Below are 19,723 nucleotides of genomic sequence, written 5' to 3'. Positions count from 1 at the left end.
GTTAGGGTGGACAAATACAGCAATACTCTGTTTGTAGAGTCTAACCTGATGGAGTCAGCTACCTGGGAGGGTTTTTAAACCCTGGCTATACATCTTGGCCTGCCACTCTGCACCTTACACTGCCTTCAGGGGACTTCTGGAGGAGAAGGCCAGGCTCTCCCCTTCTTCATGCACTTCCTCACTCCCTCTCTCTGCAAGAGAGGTGTGAACAAAATGGAAAGAGCCCCATGGATTCTCTCCCCTTCTTCATGCACTTCCTCACTCCCTCTCTCTGCAAGAGGTGTGAACCAAATGGAAAGAGCCCCATGGATAGGTGATAGAGCTTTGTTATTGAGCAATCTGAATTGTTTAGCCTGGAAAAGAGAAGGGCAAGGAGAGGCAAGGTCTTCAGCCTGGTCTCCTAAGTAAATGAGGTCTATGTGGCCATGCTGTCAATCAGTCCCTTTCCCAGTCAGATTTGATAAGAAATGGCATCTAGCAGGTGCTGGTGCTGCTGCCTAAAGGGTGGCGATGAGGAGGATGGACCGGGATAAAGAGTATGATTCAGCACTGGTTGAGGAGCCCAGAAAGGCTGGGAGCTTTCCAACCATGGAAAATGTACAGCAATTACCCAGGCACTGCCCTGAGCAAATGGCTCCAGCTTTCAGTCCTGCTTGTGAGCTGCAGTTTGGATCAGAGAGCTCCAGAGGTCTCTTCTCATGTGAACCTTTGTGCGAGCCTGTACTTGCCCCTCAGCTGAATTTGTGCACCCAAGTGGAAAACAGTAACACAAACAAGAGAAGAGGATCGCATCCATTGCACCTGAAACTTCAGCTGGGGAGAGCTCGGGGTGCACATGTGGACAGCTGCACGAAGGGACACACCTAAGAGGCCATCCAGCAGCTGAGTTATGGGCAGTCTGCATGGGCCCAGCTGCTGAGCGACCAGAGAGCCACAGAATCCCAGAATTGCTAGGGCGGGGAGGAACCTTATCCAGCCCAACCTCCCTGCCCAGACAGGGTCACTTAGAGCAGGTGACACAGGAATGCGTCTACGCGGGTTTTGAACGTCTCCAGAGAGGGAGACTCCACAACCTCCCTGGGCAGCATGTTCAGTGCTCTGCCACCCTCAATGTCAAGAAGTTCTCCCTCACGGAGCTGGAACTTTTTGTGGTTCAATTTACGGCCAGTGAGCGCCACTGACACGGTGCCTGCTGCTGTGGCACACTGAGCTGGGTGCCACAGGCGCAGGGCCAAGCACGGGCGCTGCCGTAATGCCCGTACGGGAAGCAGGTCCCTTTGGGAGCCCAGCAGCGAGGATGTGTCCTCTGGGAGCCCCGGGGACAGTGGGACCTGGCTGGGAAGCTCCAGCAGCCGCTGAAGCTGCAGCTCAGGAGGAGGCTGAGGCCAAGACCGGGGACGGGGCTGTGGCCGAGGCCACCACTGAGGTCAGGGCCAAAGCCACAGCCAGTAGCCAGGACCGGCGCCAAGAAGCAGAGCTAGATCCAAAGCCAGGCTCAGGATCAGACAGAGATCCAGAGCCAGGCTCAGGCTCACACCCAGAGCCAGGCTCAGGCTCAGACAGAGACCCAGAGCCAGGCTCAGGCTCACACCCAGAGCCAGAGCCAGGCTCAGGCTCACACTCAGCCAGGCTCAGGCTCACACCCAGAGCCAGGCTCAGGCTCAGACAGAGATCCAGAGCCAGAGCCAGAGCCAGGCTCAGGCTCAGGCTCACACCCAGAGCCAGAGCCAGGCTCAGGTTCACATCCAGAGCCAGGCTCAGGCTCAGGCTCAGGCTCAGGCTCACACCCCGAGCCAGCCCCAGACCTTGGCCGAGGCCCCCTCACGCTCCCCTCACGCCGCCCCCGCCCCCTTCCCGGCACGCCCGGTTTCCCCGCGGGAGGTCGGGGCGCGGTCCTGGCAGGCCGCCTGTGGAAGCGGGGCGAGGAGGAGCCGGGGGTGGCTGCGAAAGACCCCGATTTGGGTCCGTGTCCCCGGCACGGGAACTTTGTTTGGGATTGTCCCGTGAGTGCCCGGTGATGCGTGTGCATCCCGTGAGCGCGGGTCCGGAGGGGTGTCCGCTCGGGAATCTCCGCAGCCCCCCGGGTGCTGCCCTGAGTGCAGGGACATCGCTGTCCGGGGACATCGCTGTCCGGGGACATCCCCCGTGTCCGCGGCAGTGCTGGCACCGCGGAGGAGAGGCGTGTCATCAGGGCACTGCCGGGCAGGGTGAGCAAAACCTCCCAGCTGAGTGCCAGCAGAACTGGGGTGATGTCCTGCGCTCCACCTGCAGCGCGAAGCGTGTTGCAAAACACAGGGTGCCTGCGCTTATGTAAACATGAGATGCTCGAGTTCCATGGGAAATGGTTAAGGCAGGGCTGGAGTTGTGGTGTGGGCTGGCGATTGAGGGGGAGGTTGTAGCTCCCAAAACATTAATTCAAGTGTATGTATACATGCTATCTGTGTAAATCTCTGCAGATGCTCAGGGAAACTTTGGGTTGTGAAAGCATTTGGCGGTGTAAGTCACCTAGCAGAAAAGAAATACAAGCTTTCCTCTGAACCTGAAAGTATATTTGAAGTGATACAGCCACTACTGTGTCATCTGTCGCAATAAAGTTGCTTTGGCTAACTAGAAGTATAATATTTTAAAAGGAAATTCAAGCAAGAAAAACTGTGTCACTTCATAACCGTGGTCTGCACCAGACTTATTTCTGCCTGATTTAGTTTATGATGTGTGAGATCAAACTGAGCAAAACATTCTTCCCATGAAGGGTCGATGCAGGAGACTGCACTGGCTGTCGTTTTGAGCTCAAAAACGTAGAAGTTTGTTAAACCAAACTTTTATAAAGAAAAGAATGAAGTAATAGGAAACACACAGGACATGCACACAAGTCAGCGTTAATTAGTCTAGCAGCTCCCCACCTCCAAACAAGAAAAGTCCTGCTTTCCTTTCTCCCACGTCTCTCTCTGGTCCTTTAATTGCGATCTGATTGAATTTACTTGTTTGGCAGAAACCTAAACCAGAAAAGGCAGATAGTTCACTGCGAGGTTAGTCACCCGGATCAACCAAGGGACCAGTCTAACGAGTGCTGATGCAGACAAGGTCCTAGAAAGTGTGTGTGGAGGCAGCCGCAGCAGAGATGGCTCTGCAGAATGCACCATGATCGTACTCTCCGAGCTGCTTCTTGCTAGCAGTAAGTTGGGGACGCGACTTTTGGGAGGGTGTTTCCTGCTCAGCCTCTTGTGGGTGAGCAGCAGCAGTTCTTTGAAGCGAACAGCAGATAATTATTGTCCTAATGGCGATAAGCGCTGCCTGCTGCAGTCAGCAGATTAAGGAAGCGTGAGACTCCTGTGTGCTGTTACAAATGCTCCACGTGCAGTGCCGACAGAAAGCCACTGAGATGCCACAGTGTCCCTTCCCGAGGTAGGCCACTGTCTGTTTTACATAGTCTCAATGGATCTTTAGAATTTGTGTTAAAATTCTGGGGAGCGGGGCCCAGAAGACCGCTCACATCTCTCCCCTGCATGCCTCAAATGGATAAAGCAAACCAGGAGGCTGGAGCTGCACTTTTCCCTGTCCTTTCTCCCTAGCTCAGTATATTTTAATGAGATGCAGTGGCAGGCATAACTTCAGACAGAAGGCTCCAGGGCATGCAAAACAGCCCTGCCTGCTGTTTGGCACTCTTGCAGGTCATGTAGGTTGAACCACTCAGGCAGAGGGGACTGACCAGCCCTCCTGCTTAATGGGTGGGTAAGCCCTGGGTGGTGGTACAGCGTTATACCTGCACCATGGCTTTAAAAGGAAGGGCCAAACGCTGCTCCAGAGCAACATGAGATGAGAGTGAGAGGAGTTCCTCAGCCCCGCACAAAGAAATGTTCATTTAATTGCAGCTTAGTTTACAATCCTTTTAATCTCATTGGTAATGCAGCTAGTGCTGATGACCACTTCATAGGATGGCATGGGGTATAAATGAAAGGCATTTCTAAAAGCTGGAAATGCCATGAGGACATTAAGTATGTCTTTTCCTTCACTTCCTCCATATCAGGTGTTTACATAGATTCAGGAAGAAAACTGTTTTTGTTGGCTGCATCTAATACTGCTGAATTATTTCAGGACAAGGCCATGAGGGTGAAGCATAGTTCCAAAGATGGACTAAAACGCCGTTGCTTATTTCTTCCTCTCTGATGCAGTTTCCCATCTACACTCTGCAGTTTTACTGTGACAACAGTTTCTAGGGTTTCACTTTCAGAGGATCACCACAAACCGGTAAAAATAGTCTTCTGAAAAAGAGGAAGAATCACAAAGGACTTTTCGACTTCTTACATTAATTTCTGAAGAGAGCTGAATTATTGTTGAAAAAATAGTCTGAATTTACTCTGTTGATTCAGGATAAGTGTTTGCTTAGTAATGATCTGAAATAACCAAAAGAGGTCATTTAAAACTGTTGGCATTCTGACTTGACTGGAAAAAAAATTAAATACAGGAGAGAACGAGAGAAGGAGAAAGAACATTCAAGAACTAAAACTAGAGTAGTCCTAAAGAGCACCACGTTGTTTCAGTGAACAAGTAACAGCAAATTGCTGAGCAAATTATGGGGATTTCTGTCACAGTTTTGTATTTAAATTAGAGACAGGTTTACACATGCTGCAATTTTGAAGTAGAGACTACAGCTAGAATAGAGTCCCTTACCTGGATTGTACAAGATGAAAACCTTACTGCTGACTTCCCCCATGTAGAAATTTGCATAGACAACCTTTGAAGAAAGTACTTTGCAATTTGGCAGCAGTACCAACAGCAGGAATACCTGAAGCACAGTTCTGGACCCTGCCACAATAAAAATTGCCATATGTCAGTACACTGATGTCTGTCAATTGTATGAGAATGTCTTTGAGAGATGAACTCTAGCTGGCACTCTTCAGTAGGGCCCAGAGTTCCCACTGGAGCTGCTCCAGTGGTGTGAAGGAGATAACAGGGTTTCTGTGCTGCTGCTCCTGTCCTCACATGAGAGGGGACAGATTTCTTTCCTGCTGTCACTGCTCAAAGCACAAGCCAGGGCACAGGAGGCCTTATGGCACTGTGTATTTAATACTTTATGTTGCTCATGTTTCTTGCATGGCTGTACGATCCCAAAGAATTAAAGCTATTTATCTTACCATGATATTACACACTGACTTGCGAGCTACCTGCATAATATGGAGGGGAGCCAACATGCTGTTTACAGCCCTGAGCCAGAAATGACCCTGCTGGTTTGCCCAGGCCTGCCAGGAAAAGCATTCGGAAAGTGTTCTTTCATTCCATGGACATAGCAGGCAACTGCAGAAAGTAACACATTCTTACCCAATGGGTGCCAGAAACCTACTGCTTCACTTGCAAGTTGTCTTGTCTCCTCCTCTTCTACCTCTCGTCAATTTTTTTACATACTCTGCTTCATGCTCCCTGCATCCTGAAGATTTTTAGGCTCAGTAAAATTCTTCTTGTCGTCACCCAAAATTTCTGGCTTATCCCAAATCAAGTTCCCAGCTGGTCAGCCAAGCAGGAACCTTACTGCAAGGGCCCGTGAGCAACTGGTTCTGATGGGTAAGAGATGGGAGAATTTCTAAGAGGCAGCAATGTCGTGTCACAAAACCAGCTCTGTCACAGGACACTCATGTACTGCTTTGTTTCAGCTCCTAACTTCAAATACATCTTATTCCTTATATAATAAAAAAATAGATGGAATTGAGTAATGCTACATACTGCCTGTGTCTACATTAGCAAGAGAATTGGTGCAGTAGGAGCAGACGTATAGAGCAGACTTGTCTGGGTTTTGAGCATTTGCTTTGGATTTGCCTCTGTCAGCTCATACACACTTACCACCTATTGATTGGAGTGTGTTTTCGGTTCAGTTTCGTGTGAAGAGTGCCCTGTTCACATGCTTTGAGACAGTTTTGTTATGCAAACTTAAGCACAATAAGTGGACTTTCAAGGTAAACTCCTGAGCTGAATTAAAATACTCATGTTTATGCACCCAGTGTTAAACAAGGTGTGGTACTTTTGCAGTGTTAGAAACAGAGAGGAATAAATTTGGAATTAAAACATTAGGTAAGGCTGATATTTTAACACTTTTTTTCCCTGTTGTCCCATTTTTTCAGTTTTAGAATTCTTATAAAAAATGGAGATAATTGCCCTGTTGGACCTTAACAAAGGAGGAGTTAAATGTTCAGCAAAAGAGAGAAGAGGAAAAATAGAGGTGCTGGCTTGAAGATGAGATAGAGCTAGTGCATATCAAAGGGGAAATAAAGGGAGCAGAGATGAAAAGAATCTTTCTGCTGTTCTTATATGCAGCTTTATCTCTGGAAAAAGAGAGGCATCTTAATCACCCGGTCCAGAAGATGGCAAACTTGACAGCACTATTTTTTGCTTGGGATTAGTAGAACTTTTCTCCCGCCTAATCCACCTTCTTGATGATTGAACTTCTTTTGCTCATTTAGACTGTTGTATCTGTGGACCAGCTGGGCTTTGTGCAGTGGCCCATTGCTCTCCCAAATGGCCGTGGCCAAGAAGCTGAGCTTCTCCTTTCCTTCTGTCTCTGTGGTTCTCTTAACCAGAGATCATCCTCTTGTTCAAGTGAAGAAAAAACATAAAAATCATCTCAGTTGCTAATTCCATTCTATAGAAACTGTGCCTAGAGGGAAAACCCAGCTCTGTGTGCAGGCTGTTTTTCAGCTCCGTGGTGCATAGGGAAGAATGGGTTTGGATCAGAGGTTCCCTGCTGTTTTCTCCAGGAGTCTTGCAGCCGCTTTCCCGCCTCGGTCCATTCTGCTTAGGGAGCCGTGAAAGGGGAGCTTGGCAGAGTGGGAGCTGCTGGGCAGAGCCTCTTGGCAGCAAGGAGCAGGGACTCTTGTCCTGTTGCTGTGAATGGCAGAAGCAAAGCAGCGCAGCCTTTCCTGCTGCTGGCATATCCAAAGGTGCCATCCAGCTTGCCAGAAGGCAACCATAACTCCAAAAGCTGCTGTGCTCATCCAGGCTGCTTCAGGGACGTGGTAGTGGGGCAGGAGTACTGATGTTGTAATCAGCAGAAATTGTTTGCTGTTTAATTGCTAGTTTATCAGCGTTCAGAAGGGCACAGGCCACATCAGAATGACCATTGCTACCCCGTATCTGCTGCCGTTTGGGGGTTAAAGTTTGTATCAGCAGCACGCAACTGGCCCAGTTGTAAAACTGAGAAAATTGTCCCATGCAGCAAAACTGTAGGTAAAGTGCAGTCCAGAGTACTAACAAGTTACTCCAGATATCAGAAGAATTTAGGCTGATGTTGTGACTTTTGGACTGGAACAGCAGCCACGTAGTGCAAGACCAAGCTTTAAGTTTATAGTTTCTAAAAACATGGATGCAGTGTGTATTATTAGTAACTCTCTCTTTGCAAGGGTTCATAATTCTTTTTCCTTCGGAGCAGCATTACCCAAACCATGACATGATCTCCTGTGTACAGCTAAAAAGGAGCACAGCTGACAAATGAGACGGGTCTCAGAAAGAGTAGGAACATTAGTTACATTATAGTATTCAGTCATACTTTAATTATGTCTATAGAAATGGCTAGAGGGGAAAAAAATGTGGTAGAAATTGACTAGTTTGCAAAATATTAGTGGTTTTTAAGAGAGTGGGAGACCCTTGCAAATGACGGTTTAAACCATGCATATTGATGAACAGCAGTCAATTGTGCTTTGCCTGTATTTCTGATTTTCTCCCCTTTGCTCAGAAGGGGAAAACATTTTTCCACAGTAAACCTCAGCTTTTTAACTTTTTATCTAATCTGATAGTAAAACTTTTTTACCACTTTCCATTTCTCAAAGCAGTTCTTCCAATGTTTTTTAAACTTCAGCAGGAAGATTGGCTCATGAACAAAGCATCCCCATTTGTATGTTTCTGAGTAAAAGGCCAGTAGAAAATACTACTTTTTTTTTCTTTCTCTTTTTTTAACCATGTGAATTGCTCTAATTCTTTGAGTTACTCCTGTATCCCCAGAGAGCCCGTGTGATGAACTCTTTGCCAATTCCCTCTTTCCCCCTCAGCTGGTGCTGGGGCCAGCAGTGAGGGTGGAATGGGACAGAAGTGGGCTGTGTAAAAAAAGCATGGAAGAGCGGGAAGGGAGAGGGATGGCTTGGGTAAGGCATTTTGTAGGGGAGTTTGGAGCCGCAGTTTTGGAAGGGAGAGCAGGCTGGATGTGCAGGAGGGAGGTTGCCAGGCTCTGGGAGTGGAGAGCGGTGGTATGTGGGGCTGGCCAGAAAGCAGCCTGTGGCGTGGAAACCGGTGTGGGACACAAAAGGAGGAAGGAACAGCAACAAGGAGGCAGGGAAAACCGAAAGAGGGGTGGCAGGAGGCTGAGGAAATGGGGAGCAGCAGCTCAGTTTCAGGAGGCAGCAAGTACACATCTGGATGCAGCAAAACATGAGCCCAAAAGGATCTAGAAAAGAGCCCCAAAGTCCCCAACTCCAGGGCTCCCTCCCAAGGGATTTGTGGGGTTGGAGAGGGCCTTAAAATGGCCCCAGCTTGTGAGCACTGCCAGACATGTATTTAAATAACATGACAGAGTTTCTCATTTCCTCTCCCAGTAGTGACTAGACTTGGCCTTGCTTATTGGAAGCCTTCCATCCATCATACACTTCTCGGCAGAATGTGCATTTCATCACCTTTTATTACTGCTGCATATAAAACATGACCACCTCCTGCTACTGCCACTCCATTAGTGCAGGTAGCAGAGCTCCATCCGCTGCTCCTGATTTCAGCCAGGATGATAAGTAGTGTGGATGCCAGTATTGTGGTATGTGATGAATTTCCCCTTTTTTTGAGCAGGGTAGAGAGAACACACAGGCTTGCAACATAGAGCAATAAAGTTACAAGATGCCAGAATTAAAGTGGCTTCTTGTATCCTAGTTCAGTGCCTTGTGCACATGCCTTTAGAAAGCTAATTGCAACGCTTCCTGTGCCACTGTGTATTAAGACATATTATATTTACTGTCTAATGTGGCAGTATTTATTGCATGCTTTGTGAAACTCACCTAGACAACAGAATTTAATTGAGTTGTGGTGTTCTGTGTGACTCTTCTCTCTGTACTACCAGAGTGCTTCACAAATGTTTGCTTCTCACTTGAGCCACAGATGAATAATCTGGAGGCATTCCTAACTTAGACTAGGAGTTACCTCACAGAAAATGCAAGGAAAAAACCCCTTCCACTTTTCTTAGCTGCTCCATATGAAATGCTTCTGAGGTTTTTTTTTAATCCAAAAATACCACATGCGTAGTACCAGTGGATTTTAGTTACAGCTTTGTATACCCAGTAGTTCACAAATCAGATGCAAATCCGAAGTTGCAGGGTTAGAAAAGCGAGAGTATCATACTGGAGGTCACCTGAGGAGATCTGAAATTAAAGCTGAAAGAGCTCATTGAGGTGGGAGTGGGACTGAAGTTTTTTGGACGTTTGTCATGGTTTAACCATATTAACCATAAAGTTTTTCCCTTCCCCCCCCTTTTATTTTTATCTAGTTTCTTGCCACGTTCATTGTATTTGACACATAATTTGGAAATTAATCACAGGCTAAAGTGTGATTCATGTATTTCAGCATTATCCATCTCATATATTGAACGAGGCCAGAAAATGTAATCCTGTAATTTTTTGCACTTCAATGTCTGTTTTGCTACAATTACGTTCCTGTTAAAGTATTTTCTTCTGTACAGAGTAATTCATCTGGAGTCTGTCTCCCAAGATGCAAATGCAGTATCAGGAATTAACACCATGCCCTGTGTTGATAGTGTGTGGTGTAAAATACCTAATGACATGTTCAGAAAGGCTATAGTTTGGTTCATGACAAATACTTGTCTAAACTTATTTACAGCTCTTCCTTATTTTTTTTTTCTCTCAGGATATCCTTTTGCCTTGTTCCAGCGTTATTTCCTCTTCCAGAAGGAGACCTACCTCATTCACCTCTACAACGTGTTCACAGGACTCTCAATTGCTTACTTCAATTTTGGTAAGATGAGTTTGGGAAGAGAGAGCTGCCTGGCCCAGGGCATGCTGCGATTTGGGAGGACCTATACATGTAATTTCTATTTCTCATCTCTCTCTTTTTCCTGCCCACAGGGACGCAGTTTTTTCATTCCCTGATATGTGTCCTAATCCAGTTCCTGATACTGAGACTAATGGGTCGCACAATCACTGCCGTCATCACCACATTTCTCTTTCAGATGGTAAACCCTCTTTCTTACTCCCTGGGTTTGTAGAAGGGAGGCCTCTGTTCAGTTTAGCACTTCAGTAGCAACTGTGGGTGGAGAAGTGGAGGCAGATCAAAACCAGCTGGAGGAATTAGTTTGAATAACCCAAACAATGGTTTCTTTCAGACATACCTTATGGCTGGATATTACTTCACAGCCACAGAGCATTATGACATCAAGTGGACAATGCCACATTGTGTCTTGACACTTAAGTTGATTGGTGAGTGACACCTCTCTTCTCTCTCTTGCACTCTGCAAGCTGAGCCCATCCCAGGGCTTCAAGTCACTGTTTCTCACCTCTAGGTCTGGCCATTGATTACTATGATGGAGGAAAAGATCCGGTGAGTTAGACACCATTTCTCCGTCATTCCATGCTGTCCCAGTGAGCTAGAGATCAGAAAATCAAGTTCAAAGGATGTGAGTTAGCAAGCTGCATTGTTAAGTAAAAGCCTCAGCTGAGAGGGGAGCTTCTGGGAGTGTTTGAGGGCACTGAATTCTAGACTGGAACAAAATAATTTGGAACAGAGAGTAGTGATTAGAGATGGACAGAAGTTGTTCCAGTTATGTCAGAATATTACTCTGCACCCTTCCAAATTCCCCACCATTCTCCTTCCCCCAAATCTATTGCTTTAGATTCCCAGTCACTGATGCTCTGTGTCTTGTGGGTAGTGTACCTTTAACTTGCAGACAATCAGTACTGCATCTCAGTTCCCATTTTCCTTTCCTTTGATTAGTCTTATCATGTGCTTGTCAATGGTTGCCCTTTACCATTTGTTAGGACCCTGTGTTTAGCTCACAGAAACAAAGCAGTTGCACAGCACAGTGTGTGGGAGAGGGCAATACACATGCTACAGTCCCTCAATCCTGCTTCAAGTACCTGCATTCCCCATCTCCTGTTTGAGGCCTGACCAAGTCTGTAGCATCCATGGAATCACTGCTGACTGCAGGAAAATTAGGTCAAAATGAAACTTCCTGACCTGAAGCTTCAAGTATTTTAAAACTATTTTTGCATCAAGAAATAGGAATTGTAGCATGATAAGGTCTTGGGAGAGTACATGAAATTGCAGTCAGGTACTGGAATAGATCAGATACAGTGCTCCTACTATGCCTACTGTGCTGCCAGGGATGCATGGCAGTGGATCCCTTCCATGTTTGGAGCTTATTTGGGAATAGAGACCTGTGCAACTGGTCTCAACCATTGGATCTTGTTGCTGTTTGGAGGGGGTGGGCACAGAGAGGGCTGGGGAGAGGAATGGACATGAAGTACAAAGTGTAAAGTTCCGTGTCCATGGGGAGCAAGAACTGACACCAAGAAGGAGGCAGGGTGAGGACCTAACATCCAGAGCTGGGTGAAATTCCTGGGATGATGTTAATGCCACTCCCTTTGGTGCAGGAGTTCCTGACCCCTGAGCAGCAGCGATTTGCTGTTCGGGGGGTTCCTACCTTGCTGGAGGTCTCAGGATTCTCCTATTTCTATGGTGCCTTCATGGTTGGGCCTCAGTTCTCCATGACAGACTATCAGAAACTGGCAAGGGGTGAGATGACTGACGTTCCAGGCCAGAGACCCAATAGGTAATACAAAGCTGCTTGGCTTCTCCCCTTCCTAAGATCCTAGAAAGCTGGCTCCTCCACGTTCCCTGCAGCAGACTGCCTTCTCACCTGAACACACAACTACTGTGACCAGGGGTGATTTATGAAACAAGGCAGTCTTTCAAAAGCCGCTCATAATTCTGCTTAATGTCCCGGCATTGTTCCAGGGCATGAACATCAACAACCATTTGACATCTTTAGTACAGACTTGGTTCCAACCTGGTGATGTTTGCATCCCAGCTTCCTAATGGAGGCAGCTGCTGCAGTGGAATGTGGTGACTCCCTGTCACTGTCTCCCCTACCTCCTCCTCTCCACCTCTGTTTTTAAAACTATGAGTTTGATGGTCTCTTTCCAAGGCATTTCTTTGACCTTGGTATTTTTCTTTCTCAGTTTTGTGCCTGCTCTCAAGCGTCTGAGCCTGGGTCTCCTGTTTCTAGTAACCTACACCTTGTCAAGCCCCTATGTGTCTGATGAGTACCTCACCTCAGATGAATATATGGTATGTATTCACTTGGCCTTGTGGGATGTGGAAGAATTCCACTTCTCCGGTGGGCACTGGATCTACAAGAGTGGAATTATTTTTTTATTTCCTTTTTTTTTGGCCTCAATTTAACAATAAATCGGCAACTAGTGATAGGATTTTCCACAGCTAATTTGGCTTTACTGCCTGTCTTGATGATTCCACCTGATGCAGAACAGGAATCTGTTAAGCAGAACTGAAACAAACAAAAACTTTCACAAACGGATAATTGATCTTAAATGCTACTGTTGGTTTTCATACCTAACATATGTATTTTATGACCTTGTAATGACTTTACTTTTAATCATTATGTGCAAAGAATTTACTTAGAGTAACTTGTAAGGCTTACCATAATCTTTGACGTTCTTGGAAAGCTCCTAACAAATAACTCCTACTGTCAGATTATCAGCAAGCATTTTGATTATGCTAATCCTAGAGTCTTCCCAAACCCTACACATTTCAATACAGCCAAATATTACCAAAGGAAAGAGAATGATGTGTAAGTTTGCATAAGCCTGGCAGCCCAGTCTGTGTGTCTTAACACAGATAAAAACAAAAGACCATGATGAAATACCTTGTGTCATTATGGCCACTCAACTCCAGGTTTTATTTTTACTCTGTTTCACTCTTATCTCTGCAGGAGAAGCCTTTCTGGTTTCGTTGTGGTTACATATTGATCTGGGGCAAAATGATACTCTACAAATACGTAACTTGCTGGCTTGTTACGGTGAGTCTAAAGCAAAAGAAACGAAAGACAAATTAATAAAGGTCCAAGCCTCTTGGACTTAGCACTAAATGGAAGAAATCCAAATATCTGGAGATCAGTGCAGGTCAGTTCAGCTTGCTTTAAGTTAGCAAAGGCTAGCTAACTAAAAGGCAGTTTTTAATCCATTTGTTCCGTCTGTAGTGATGCTCTCAACACAGTGAGAGTCAGCATTTCCTCAGCTCTGCTTCTCCAGCAAAACTAGGGCAATGTTTTCATCTTATCTTTCTTGTGCATTTTTTGATAGGAAGGAGTCTGCATCCTTGTTGGTCTGGGGTACAATGGGAAAGACCAGAACGGAAAGCCTTTGTGGAATGCCTGTGCCAACATGAAGGTCTGGCTGTATGAGACAACACCTTTGTTCACAGGGACCATTGCTTCTTTCAACATCAACACCAATGCTTGGGTGGCCCGGTGAGCAGGACAAAATCCTCCTTCTGTAATGTGTCAGTTCTGTTCTGTCAGCAGAACCAAGACCTTAGGCTAAGCAGGAGCATTAGAGGAAGAATCTGCCAGTTTTCAGTTTGTGCACCTTTTTCCATGTTTTGCTGCTGTGCCTTAGAAACAGGTTATTGGGGTACTGGGTTAGAGGGGTCTGGAAGAGCAGTTCATTAATAAAGGCAAGCAGCTGATGGCAGCAGAGACTAGAATGGGAATCTACAGCAAGCCCTTGGGGCTGCCTGCCTGTTCAGCCAGCCACAGAGCTGCTCTGACAGCTGCTTCCTGCATCATGGCTCTTGGTGCTCCCCACTCCAAACCTGGATGGGTTTTGGTTCAGCACTTGCTGGGACCCACAGCCAAATTGTATGTAATGACCCCCCTCTCCCCCTTGTAGCTGGGATTCCTTTAAGACTGTTTTGATGTAGGTTTTGCCCTGGTCATGCTGTTCCTGCCACCACAGAGTGTGCAAAGGCATTGGGTCCCCCGGACCCTTCATCCCTGACACAGCCAGGGGAGGGCAGGGAATAACCTGGGAGTACTTTGTTTCTTTTCTGCTCTAGCTACATCTTCAAGCGCTTGAAGTTCCTGGGCAACAAACTGCTGTCACAGGCACTGGCCCTGTTCTTCCTGGCCATCTGGCACGGGCTGCACTCTGGCTACCTGGTGTGCTTTCAGATGGAGCTGCTGATAGTCATCGTGGAAAGACAGGTATGCTTTGTCTGACTTACCAGAACAGGGGGGGTTGTGTTAGCCTCTGCCCCTGAGTCTGGAAAGTAGCACTCCACAGGCTTCACTTACATTAAATATGAAAAATAGCTGCTCACTTTGAAATTGGTTTTCAAGCATGGCAGGGTTTTGTTCTTAAGAGTTCAGTAGGTTGCTGTCTTCTGTGTGTGCAAACCATAAATATATTGCAGAAGCTGACAGGGAGAGAACCAGAAAACTTGGCATATGAGCAGAGGGTGGCTGATGTGCTTGGCAGCTGGAAGGATTGGGGGACAAACACATGAGCTGAATGCTTCTGTTAAATCTCCTGGTACTGCAGGAACAATATTCCTTATTAAGATGTATTTTCTTAATTAAAACCTTGGCCAGGACAGGGGATTTACCTACTTTTTAGACTAGCTGCTTACTAAAACACATTTTACACAGCTGGATAGGGAACTTTGGCCCCAGAGCCTGCATATACAGCCACAGGACATCCAGCTGGTGAGAATTCTGCTTTCTTTTCTTTAAATTAGGCCATGAACCTTGTTCGGGACAGTCCTGCCCTAAGCACTTTGGCCTCCATCACTGTCTTGCGGCCCATCTTCTACGTGCTGCAGCAGACTAACCACTGGATGTTCATGGGTTATTCCCTGGTGCCATTTTGCCTCTTCACCTGGGACAAATGGATGAAGGTATTTAGAAGCCACAACCAGACGACCCCACATGGTCAACCCTGTTCCCTCCATCCCCTCCCCTGTGTTCCTGGCTTAAAGCTGGCTGCTGATCCCCAACCCTGCCTTTCTCTTTACAGGTGTACAAGTCTATTTATTTCTTCGGCCACGTGTTGTTCTTCACCTTACTGCTGGTGTTGCCTTACATTCGCAGATTAATCGTGCCACGAAAAGAAAAGTTAAAAAGAGCAGAGTAACAGCCAAAAGGTAAGGCTGTATGAGGTAGGGACCAGGAAGTCAAGTGGGGCAGCAATGCTGCAGCCCAGGGCGAAAGGCAAACATGGAATCAACCGAAGCAAATCTAGGGCGCCTCTGTTTTTCAGATTGTACCACCTGTGCATTCGTAGGAGTTGATTTAACACTCCGGAAGCAAAGCATCACCTGCCAAGTTTGCTGTGTTGAAGTATGACTATTTTTCAACGCAAGGAGGGGGAAGGAGAAAGCACAGGGTCAGAGACCCGAAAGGAGGGGATCCGAGCGAGCCTCCTTGAGACCCTCCACCTTCTGTCTGTTGCCTTATCTCTGCCGCCCCGCGGCCGGCACTCGTCTCTCCGCTGATACCAGATGATTGTACCACACTCACGGCAGGTGCTGCGTTGGATAGGAGCCACCTTCTGACTTTTCTACGTTTGTCATCTAAGATAAAAATTGCTCCTGGTCTTTTTAACATCGGCTTCAGCTCCTTTCCTCTTGGGTGCCTCGGTGTGGGAGTGTGAACTGTCACATGCCGCCGAGCAAGGCGATCCTACAGGACCGAGTGACACCAGGGTGAGCAGGGCACAGCTAAGAATTCCAGTTCTGTGACAAATTTGGGCCAAGTCCCTGCTATAAGGGGATCCAGCCTGCCCACATATGAAAAATGAGAAAGTAAAATTCACAGGCATTTTTTACTCAAAAAAGGTACCTTTAATAGGAGGAAAAAGGGTCAGTGGGGCAGTCCGTTTAAAGTCTCATTGCTTCAGAAGCTCCAAGGACGAAGTTGAAATGTTTTCCAGGAGCCCAAAGCTGCACCAGGTCCACACCCAAGTCAAAGAGCCCTTCCAGAATGTGAAGTCACTGTATGCAAGTCCATCATGACAGCAGTAGCAGCAGAAGCTCATACTACTCCCCACACTTCCTCAAAGGCAGTAGTAATTTTAGCACACGTCAGGGCAGCAGAAAGGGGATAGTTGCTGATGGAGACCATCTTTTCTGTGTAGTCAACACTGACCTGGGAGAAGAGGGGGGAAATAGAAAAAAAAATTACCAAGTTGCAAAAAGTTTTCACTGAGCCCCATCTCCATTAAAACAAGAAAGACAAGGAGCCACTGGAGAGGGTGCAGCAGAAGCAAGAAAGATTATTAGGACATGGAACCACCTCTTATGAGGAGAGACTGCAGGGCCTGTTTTGTCTAGGGAAGGGAAGACTGACAGGGGATCTCATTAATGCACATAAATATCTCCAGGGCGGGTGCCAAGAGGATGGTGCCAGACTCTTTCCTCTGGTGCCCAGCAACAGGGCAAGGAGCAGTGGCCACAAACTAAAACACAAGAAGTTTCACCACAACATGAGGAAGAACTTAATTATGATGAGGGTGGCAGAGCACTCAACGTGCTGCCCAGGGAGGCTGTGGAGTCTCCCTCTCTGGAGACATTCAAAATCCACCTGGACATGTTCCTGTGTCACCTGCTCCAGGTGACCCTGCCTTAGCAGGGGGTTGGACTGGATGATCTCCAGAGATCCTTTCCAACCCTAAGAACTGCAGAGGCACAGTATTTCCTCAGCAGGGAAACTGCCAGCCATCACTAATGGCCTCCCTTGGGAGAGACAACAATCCCAAGTGTTGCGGTTTTGGGCCCTTTTTTGACAAGCATACAGGGGAAAATGGGGGGCTGGGTGGAGGGGAAACCAAGCCACAAAAGGGCAGATAAAACCTCCATTCTCAGAAGAAGACTGAAACCATTTCACAACCCCAGATAAGGGATGCACACACTTACTGAGCCATGGGCAAAAGCTCCCACCACAATGACAACTGGCTCTGCTGCAGGAACCAGCTCGCGCAGATCTGACACCTGTGGCACTGCAAAAGAGGTGCCAATCTTCATACAGCCCACGGGCAGGTGGTCAGTGACTGGATTTTTAATCACCTGCAGAAAGCAGAAAATTAATAGGGGTGTAGATGTCACAGACCCTGACAGCTAGCTCGATGCATTGTTTGCTAAAAGCAACAAACAAAAAATTCATCAGCTGGTTGCATCAGGGGCTCATGACTGGTGCATCTGGAGCATTCCATCCTCATTGTCCATGGTATTTACAAAATACAGTGGTGCTGTCACTCCACAACCAACACTGAGAACACAATTCAACATCACAGACCAAAACTCAAATCCCCTTGAGGGACACATCCTGTTTCCCTGTCCCCCTGATTACCCACCAAGTACACCCAGGTCCTGGAGCAAAAACAATCCCAGATGGGTTGAGGTATGCCCAGGATGCAGGTGATGTAGAGGTACATGAGTCTTGGCTGTGTGGGAGCAGCAGAATGAGTAGCAGAGCTCCCTGTGAGCAGCAGTGCAATTCCTGAGTAATCCAAAATGAAAAAATTCCACAGGACCTTCTCCAAGTGACAGCAGGCAATACAGAATAGCCAGGAGAAGCTGAGGCACAGCACTGCTCCCAGGAAAAGCACCCCAAACACCACCTTCTCCTTCAAAGAAGCCATGAAGGACTCATTGGGTAGCAGGGTCAGGATGCCCAGCACAGGGACAGAACAAACCCCAGCAGCTGTGTCCAGATGTTGCCAGTGTGTACCTGGAAAACCCTCTTGAAGCTGGCACAGAGGGATGGGCATGGAGGACCTGTAGTCCCCTTTAGACAATTCTGTCTCATCTTGGCTGGCAAGCAGGCTGCTGCTGGGATTTCAAACCACTCTCCTTCTTTGGGGAACCCAGATTTTCCAGAAGAAAGTTACAACACACATTTAAGTCACGGTTAGTTCTTCTTTGCTTCTGGGAGTCCTGCTGACCTGTGTCCTCAGGGAGGTGCACTGGCTAGGGCCAAGCCTCCTCTGCCAAGATGACATCACCATCAGCTGCTTTTCTGGCATTTCCAGCAACAAGTTCATCCGAGGAATTCAATATCATGATAAATCCTTTGTTCCTGTGGTTCATCCAGTCTTCCCCTCTGTGACTGCAGAAGCCATTCAAGTTAATTGTATCTTCATCTCCACCTCTCTCTGCCTTTTTGAAAGCTGTACCCAAGAAGTGTCAGTGTCCAGGCGTGGCAGTCAGGCTCACGTGAGGAGACAGATCCCTCAGCTCCAAGGACAGGTGTGTTTGGGGTTTCCTTCCTGCAGCAGCAGCTCCTGGCATGTGGGAGAGCCCCCCTGGAACCAGGGCCCCCAGCAAGGATGGGCTGGGATAGAATAACAACCACACCCACAACCAAACCACACCTCCCCCCTCAGGAAAAAGTCCCTCCTGCAGTGCCATTAGAATGTTGCAACCTCAGCCCTGAACAGTTACAGAATATTTACCTTCAGCAGTTTCTGAGGCCCATCAGCTGCTCTAACGCTGAGCTTATGCAGCAGCTGAACTGGCAAAGAGAAAACAAGAAAAAAATCGCTTAAGCTGTGTGGTGATTTGCTGGAGGAATCCCATGCTTTGCCTGAGCTGAGGTACACAAAAAGTCCACCTTTAGAGCTCCTATCACAGCCTGAAAAAACATATTTTGCTGACAGCACAGCCTCCTGCAGGCACTCCCCCCTGTACTGAGGGGCATGCAGCTGGGGAATGCATCCTGGAACATCCCAGAAAGGGGCTTTCACTTCTCTGCTCTTTTGTCTCTTTCACATTTTAAGGTCAGTGCCAGTTTTTGACTTTTCCCAAAGCTCCCCCAGTCCTGACCAGCCTCCTGCATTATTCTATAGCTGGTGCAGAGTTTAAATCACTCACCCATGAGACCACAGAATCGATCAAAAGTTCTTGGGATTCTGGTTTGGGGATTGACCTCAATGAGAACATTCTTCTTGGTATGGATATAAACCTGCAGGAGCCCAGCCCGATTCAGGGGGCTGTCCATCAGCATCAGCAGACTCTGAAAGCAAAAAGCACACGGTAGCGGGAATACAAAGGCACAGGAGAGAGAATTCCAGGGAAACTGGCGGTTAGCCCCCACAAACGCAGAAGGGGCCGACGCTGGGGCTGAAAGCTCATCCCGCTATGGGATGCTAAGAAATCAAGCCCAGACCCCAACAGCGGCTCAGCCCAAAGCCCCCCAGCGTAGCGGGGGAGGCCAAGCTCGGCCCGGGCCGCGGGGGCCCCAGCGGAGCCCCGGTGCCGAGGCGGGATGGCCCCGAGCCGCCCGGAGCCGGCCCTACCTGGTGCGCGATGTCAGGCCGCACCTCCCCGGGGTCCCGGCCGTTCCGCAGCAGCAGCGCCTTGTGCTTGTCGCAGTTGAGCAGCTCGAACGTCTTCCCCACCTAGGGCCAGAGCACGGGCGGGTCAGCGGGGAGCGAGAGCGCCGCCGGCCGCGCCCCGATCTCCCGCCGCCCACACCTTCACGGTCTCCAGACTCGCCCCCTCCAGCACGACCAGGAGCCGGCGCTGCCCGCGGGGCCGCTTGGCCGGCAGCGAGCGCCCTTCATCTTCCTCGCCCTCCTCGCCGTCCCCACGTGCCCGCCTGGGCGCCGCCATTTTGTCACGCGGCCCCGCCGGCCCCGCCCCGGGCCCGCCCTTCCCGCCGCGGCCACCCAAGATGGCG

At 48.1% G+C, this 19,723-nt stretch overlaps 2 protein-coding genes across 2 annotated transcripts; one reads left to right on the top strand and one right to left on the bottom strand.

Annotated features, from left to right (window-relative positions):
• Positions 1-2,992: 2,992 nt before the first annotated feature.
• Positions 2,993-15,649, top strand: LPCAT3 (lysophosphatidylcholine acyltransferase 3). The gene is made up of 13 exons (XM_039717801.1): positions 2,993-3,172; positions 9,880-9,987; positions 10,098-10,204; positions 10,355-10,448; positions 10,532-10,569; positions 11,622-11,800; positions 12,210-12,318; positions 12,980-13,066; positions 13,350-13,516; positions 14,104-14,251; positions 14,785-14,943; positions 15,063-15,189; positions 15,306-15,649. Exons 1-12 carry the CDS (start codon positions 3,139-3,141, stop codon positions 15,177-15,179), a joined length of 1,347 nt encoding a protein of 448 aa, XP_039573735.1. The 5' UTR covers positions 2,993-3,138; the 3' UTR covers positions 15,180-15,189; positions 15,306-15,649.
• A 216-nt stretch (positions 15,650-15,865) lies between these two features.
• Positions 15,866-19,683, bottom strand: EMG1 (EMG1 N1-specific pseudouridine methyltransferase). Its single transcript, XM_039717803.1, has 6 exons — positions 19,519-19,683; positions 19,341-19,442; positions 18,916-19,057; positions 18,498-18,556; positions 16,960-17,109; positions 15,866-16,192 (listed from the first exon to the last, which is right to left on the bottom strand). Exons 1-6 carry the CDS (start codon positions 19,654-19,656, stop codon positions 16,079-16,081), a joined length of 705 nt encoding a protein of 234 aa, XP_039573737.1. The 5' UTR covers positions 19,657-19,683; the 3' UTR covers positions 15,866-16,078.
• Between the last annotated feature and the right edge of the window lie 40 nt (positions 19,684-19,723).

The sequence above is a fragment of the Passer montanus genome, unplaced genomic scaffold, assembly GCF_014805655.1.
Source record: "Passer montanus isolate IOZ18808 unplaced genomic scaffold, ASM1480565v1 scaffold39, whole genome shotgun sequence".
NCBI classification, from domain to species: Eukaryota; Metazoa; Chordata; class Aves; order Passeriformes; family Passeridae; genus Passer; species Passer montanus.
This window is presented reverse-complemented; position numbering and strand designations above follow the sequence as displayed.

Coding starts and splice junctions, on each gene's coding strand:
- LPCAT3 (XM_039717801.1), top strand. CDS start 3,139: ATGATCGTACTCTCCGAGCTGCTTCTTGCTAGCA. Junction 12,319..12,979: donor TCACCTCAGATGAATATATG/GTATGTATTCAC, acceptor TTATCTCTGCAG/GAGAAGCCTTTCTGGTTTCG. Junction 13,517..14,103: donor ACCAATGCTTGGGTGGCCCG/GTGAGCAGGACA, acceptor TTTCTGCTCTAG/CTACATCTTCAAGCGCTTGA.
- EMG1 (XM_039717803.1), bottom strand. CDS start 19,656: ATGGCGGCGCCCAGGCGGGCACGTGGGGACGGCGAGGAGGGCGAGGAA. Junction 19,058..19,340: donor GGCCTGACATCGCGCACCAG/GTAGGGCCGGCT, acceptor TTTTGCTTTCAG/AGTCTGCTGATGCTGATGGA. Junction 16,193..16,959: donor GAGCTTTTGCCCATGGCTCA/GTAAGTGTGTGC, acceptor CTCTTCTCCCAG/GTCAGTGTTGACTACACAGA.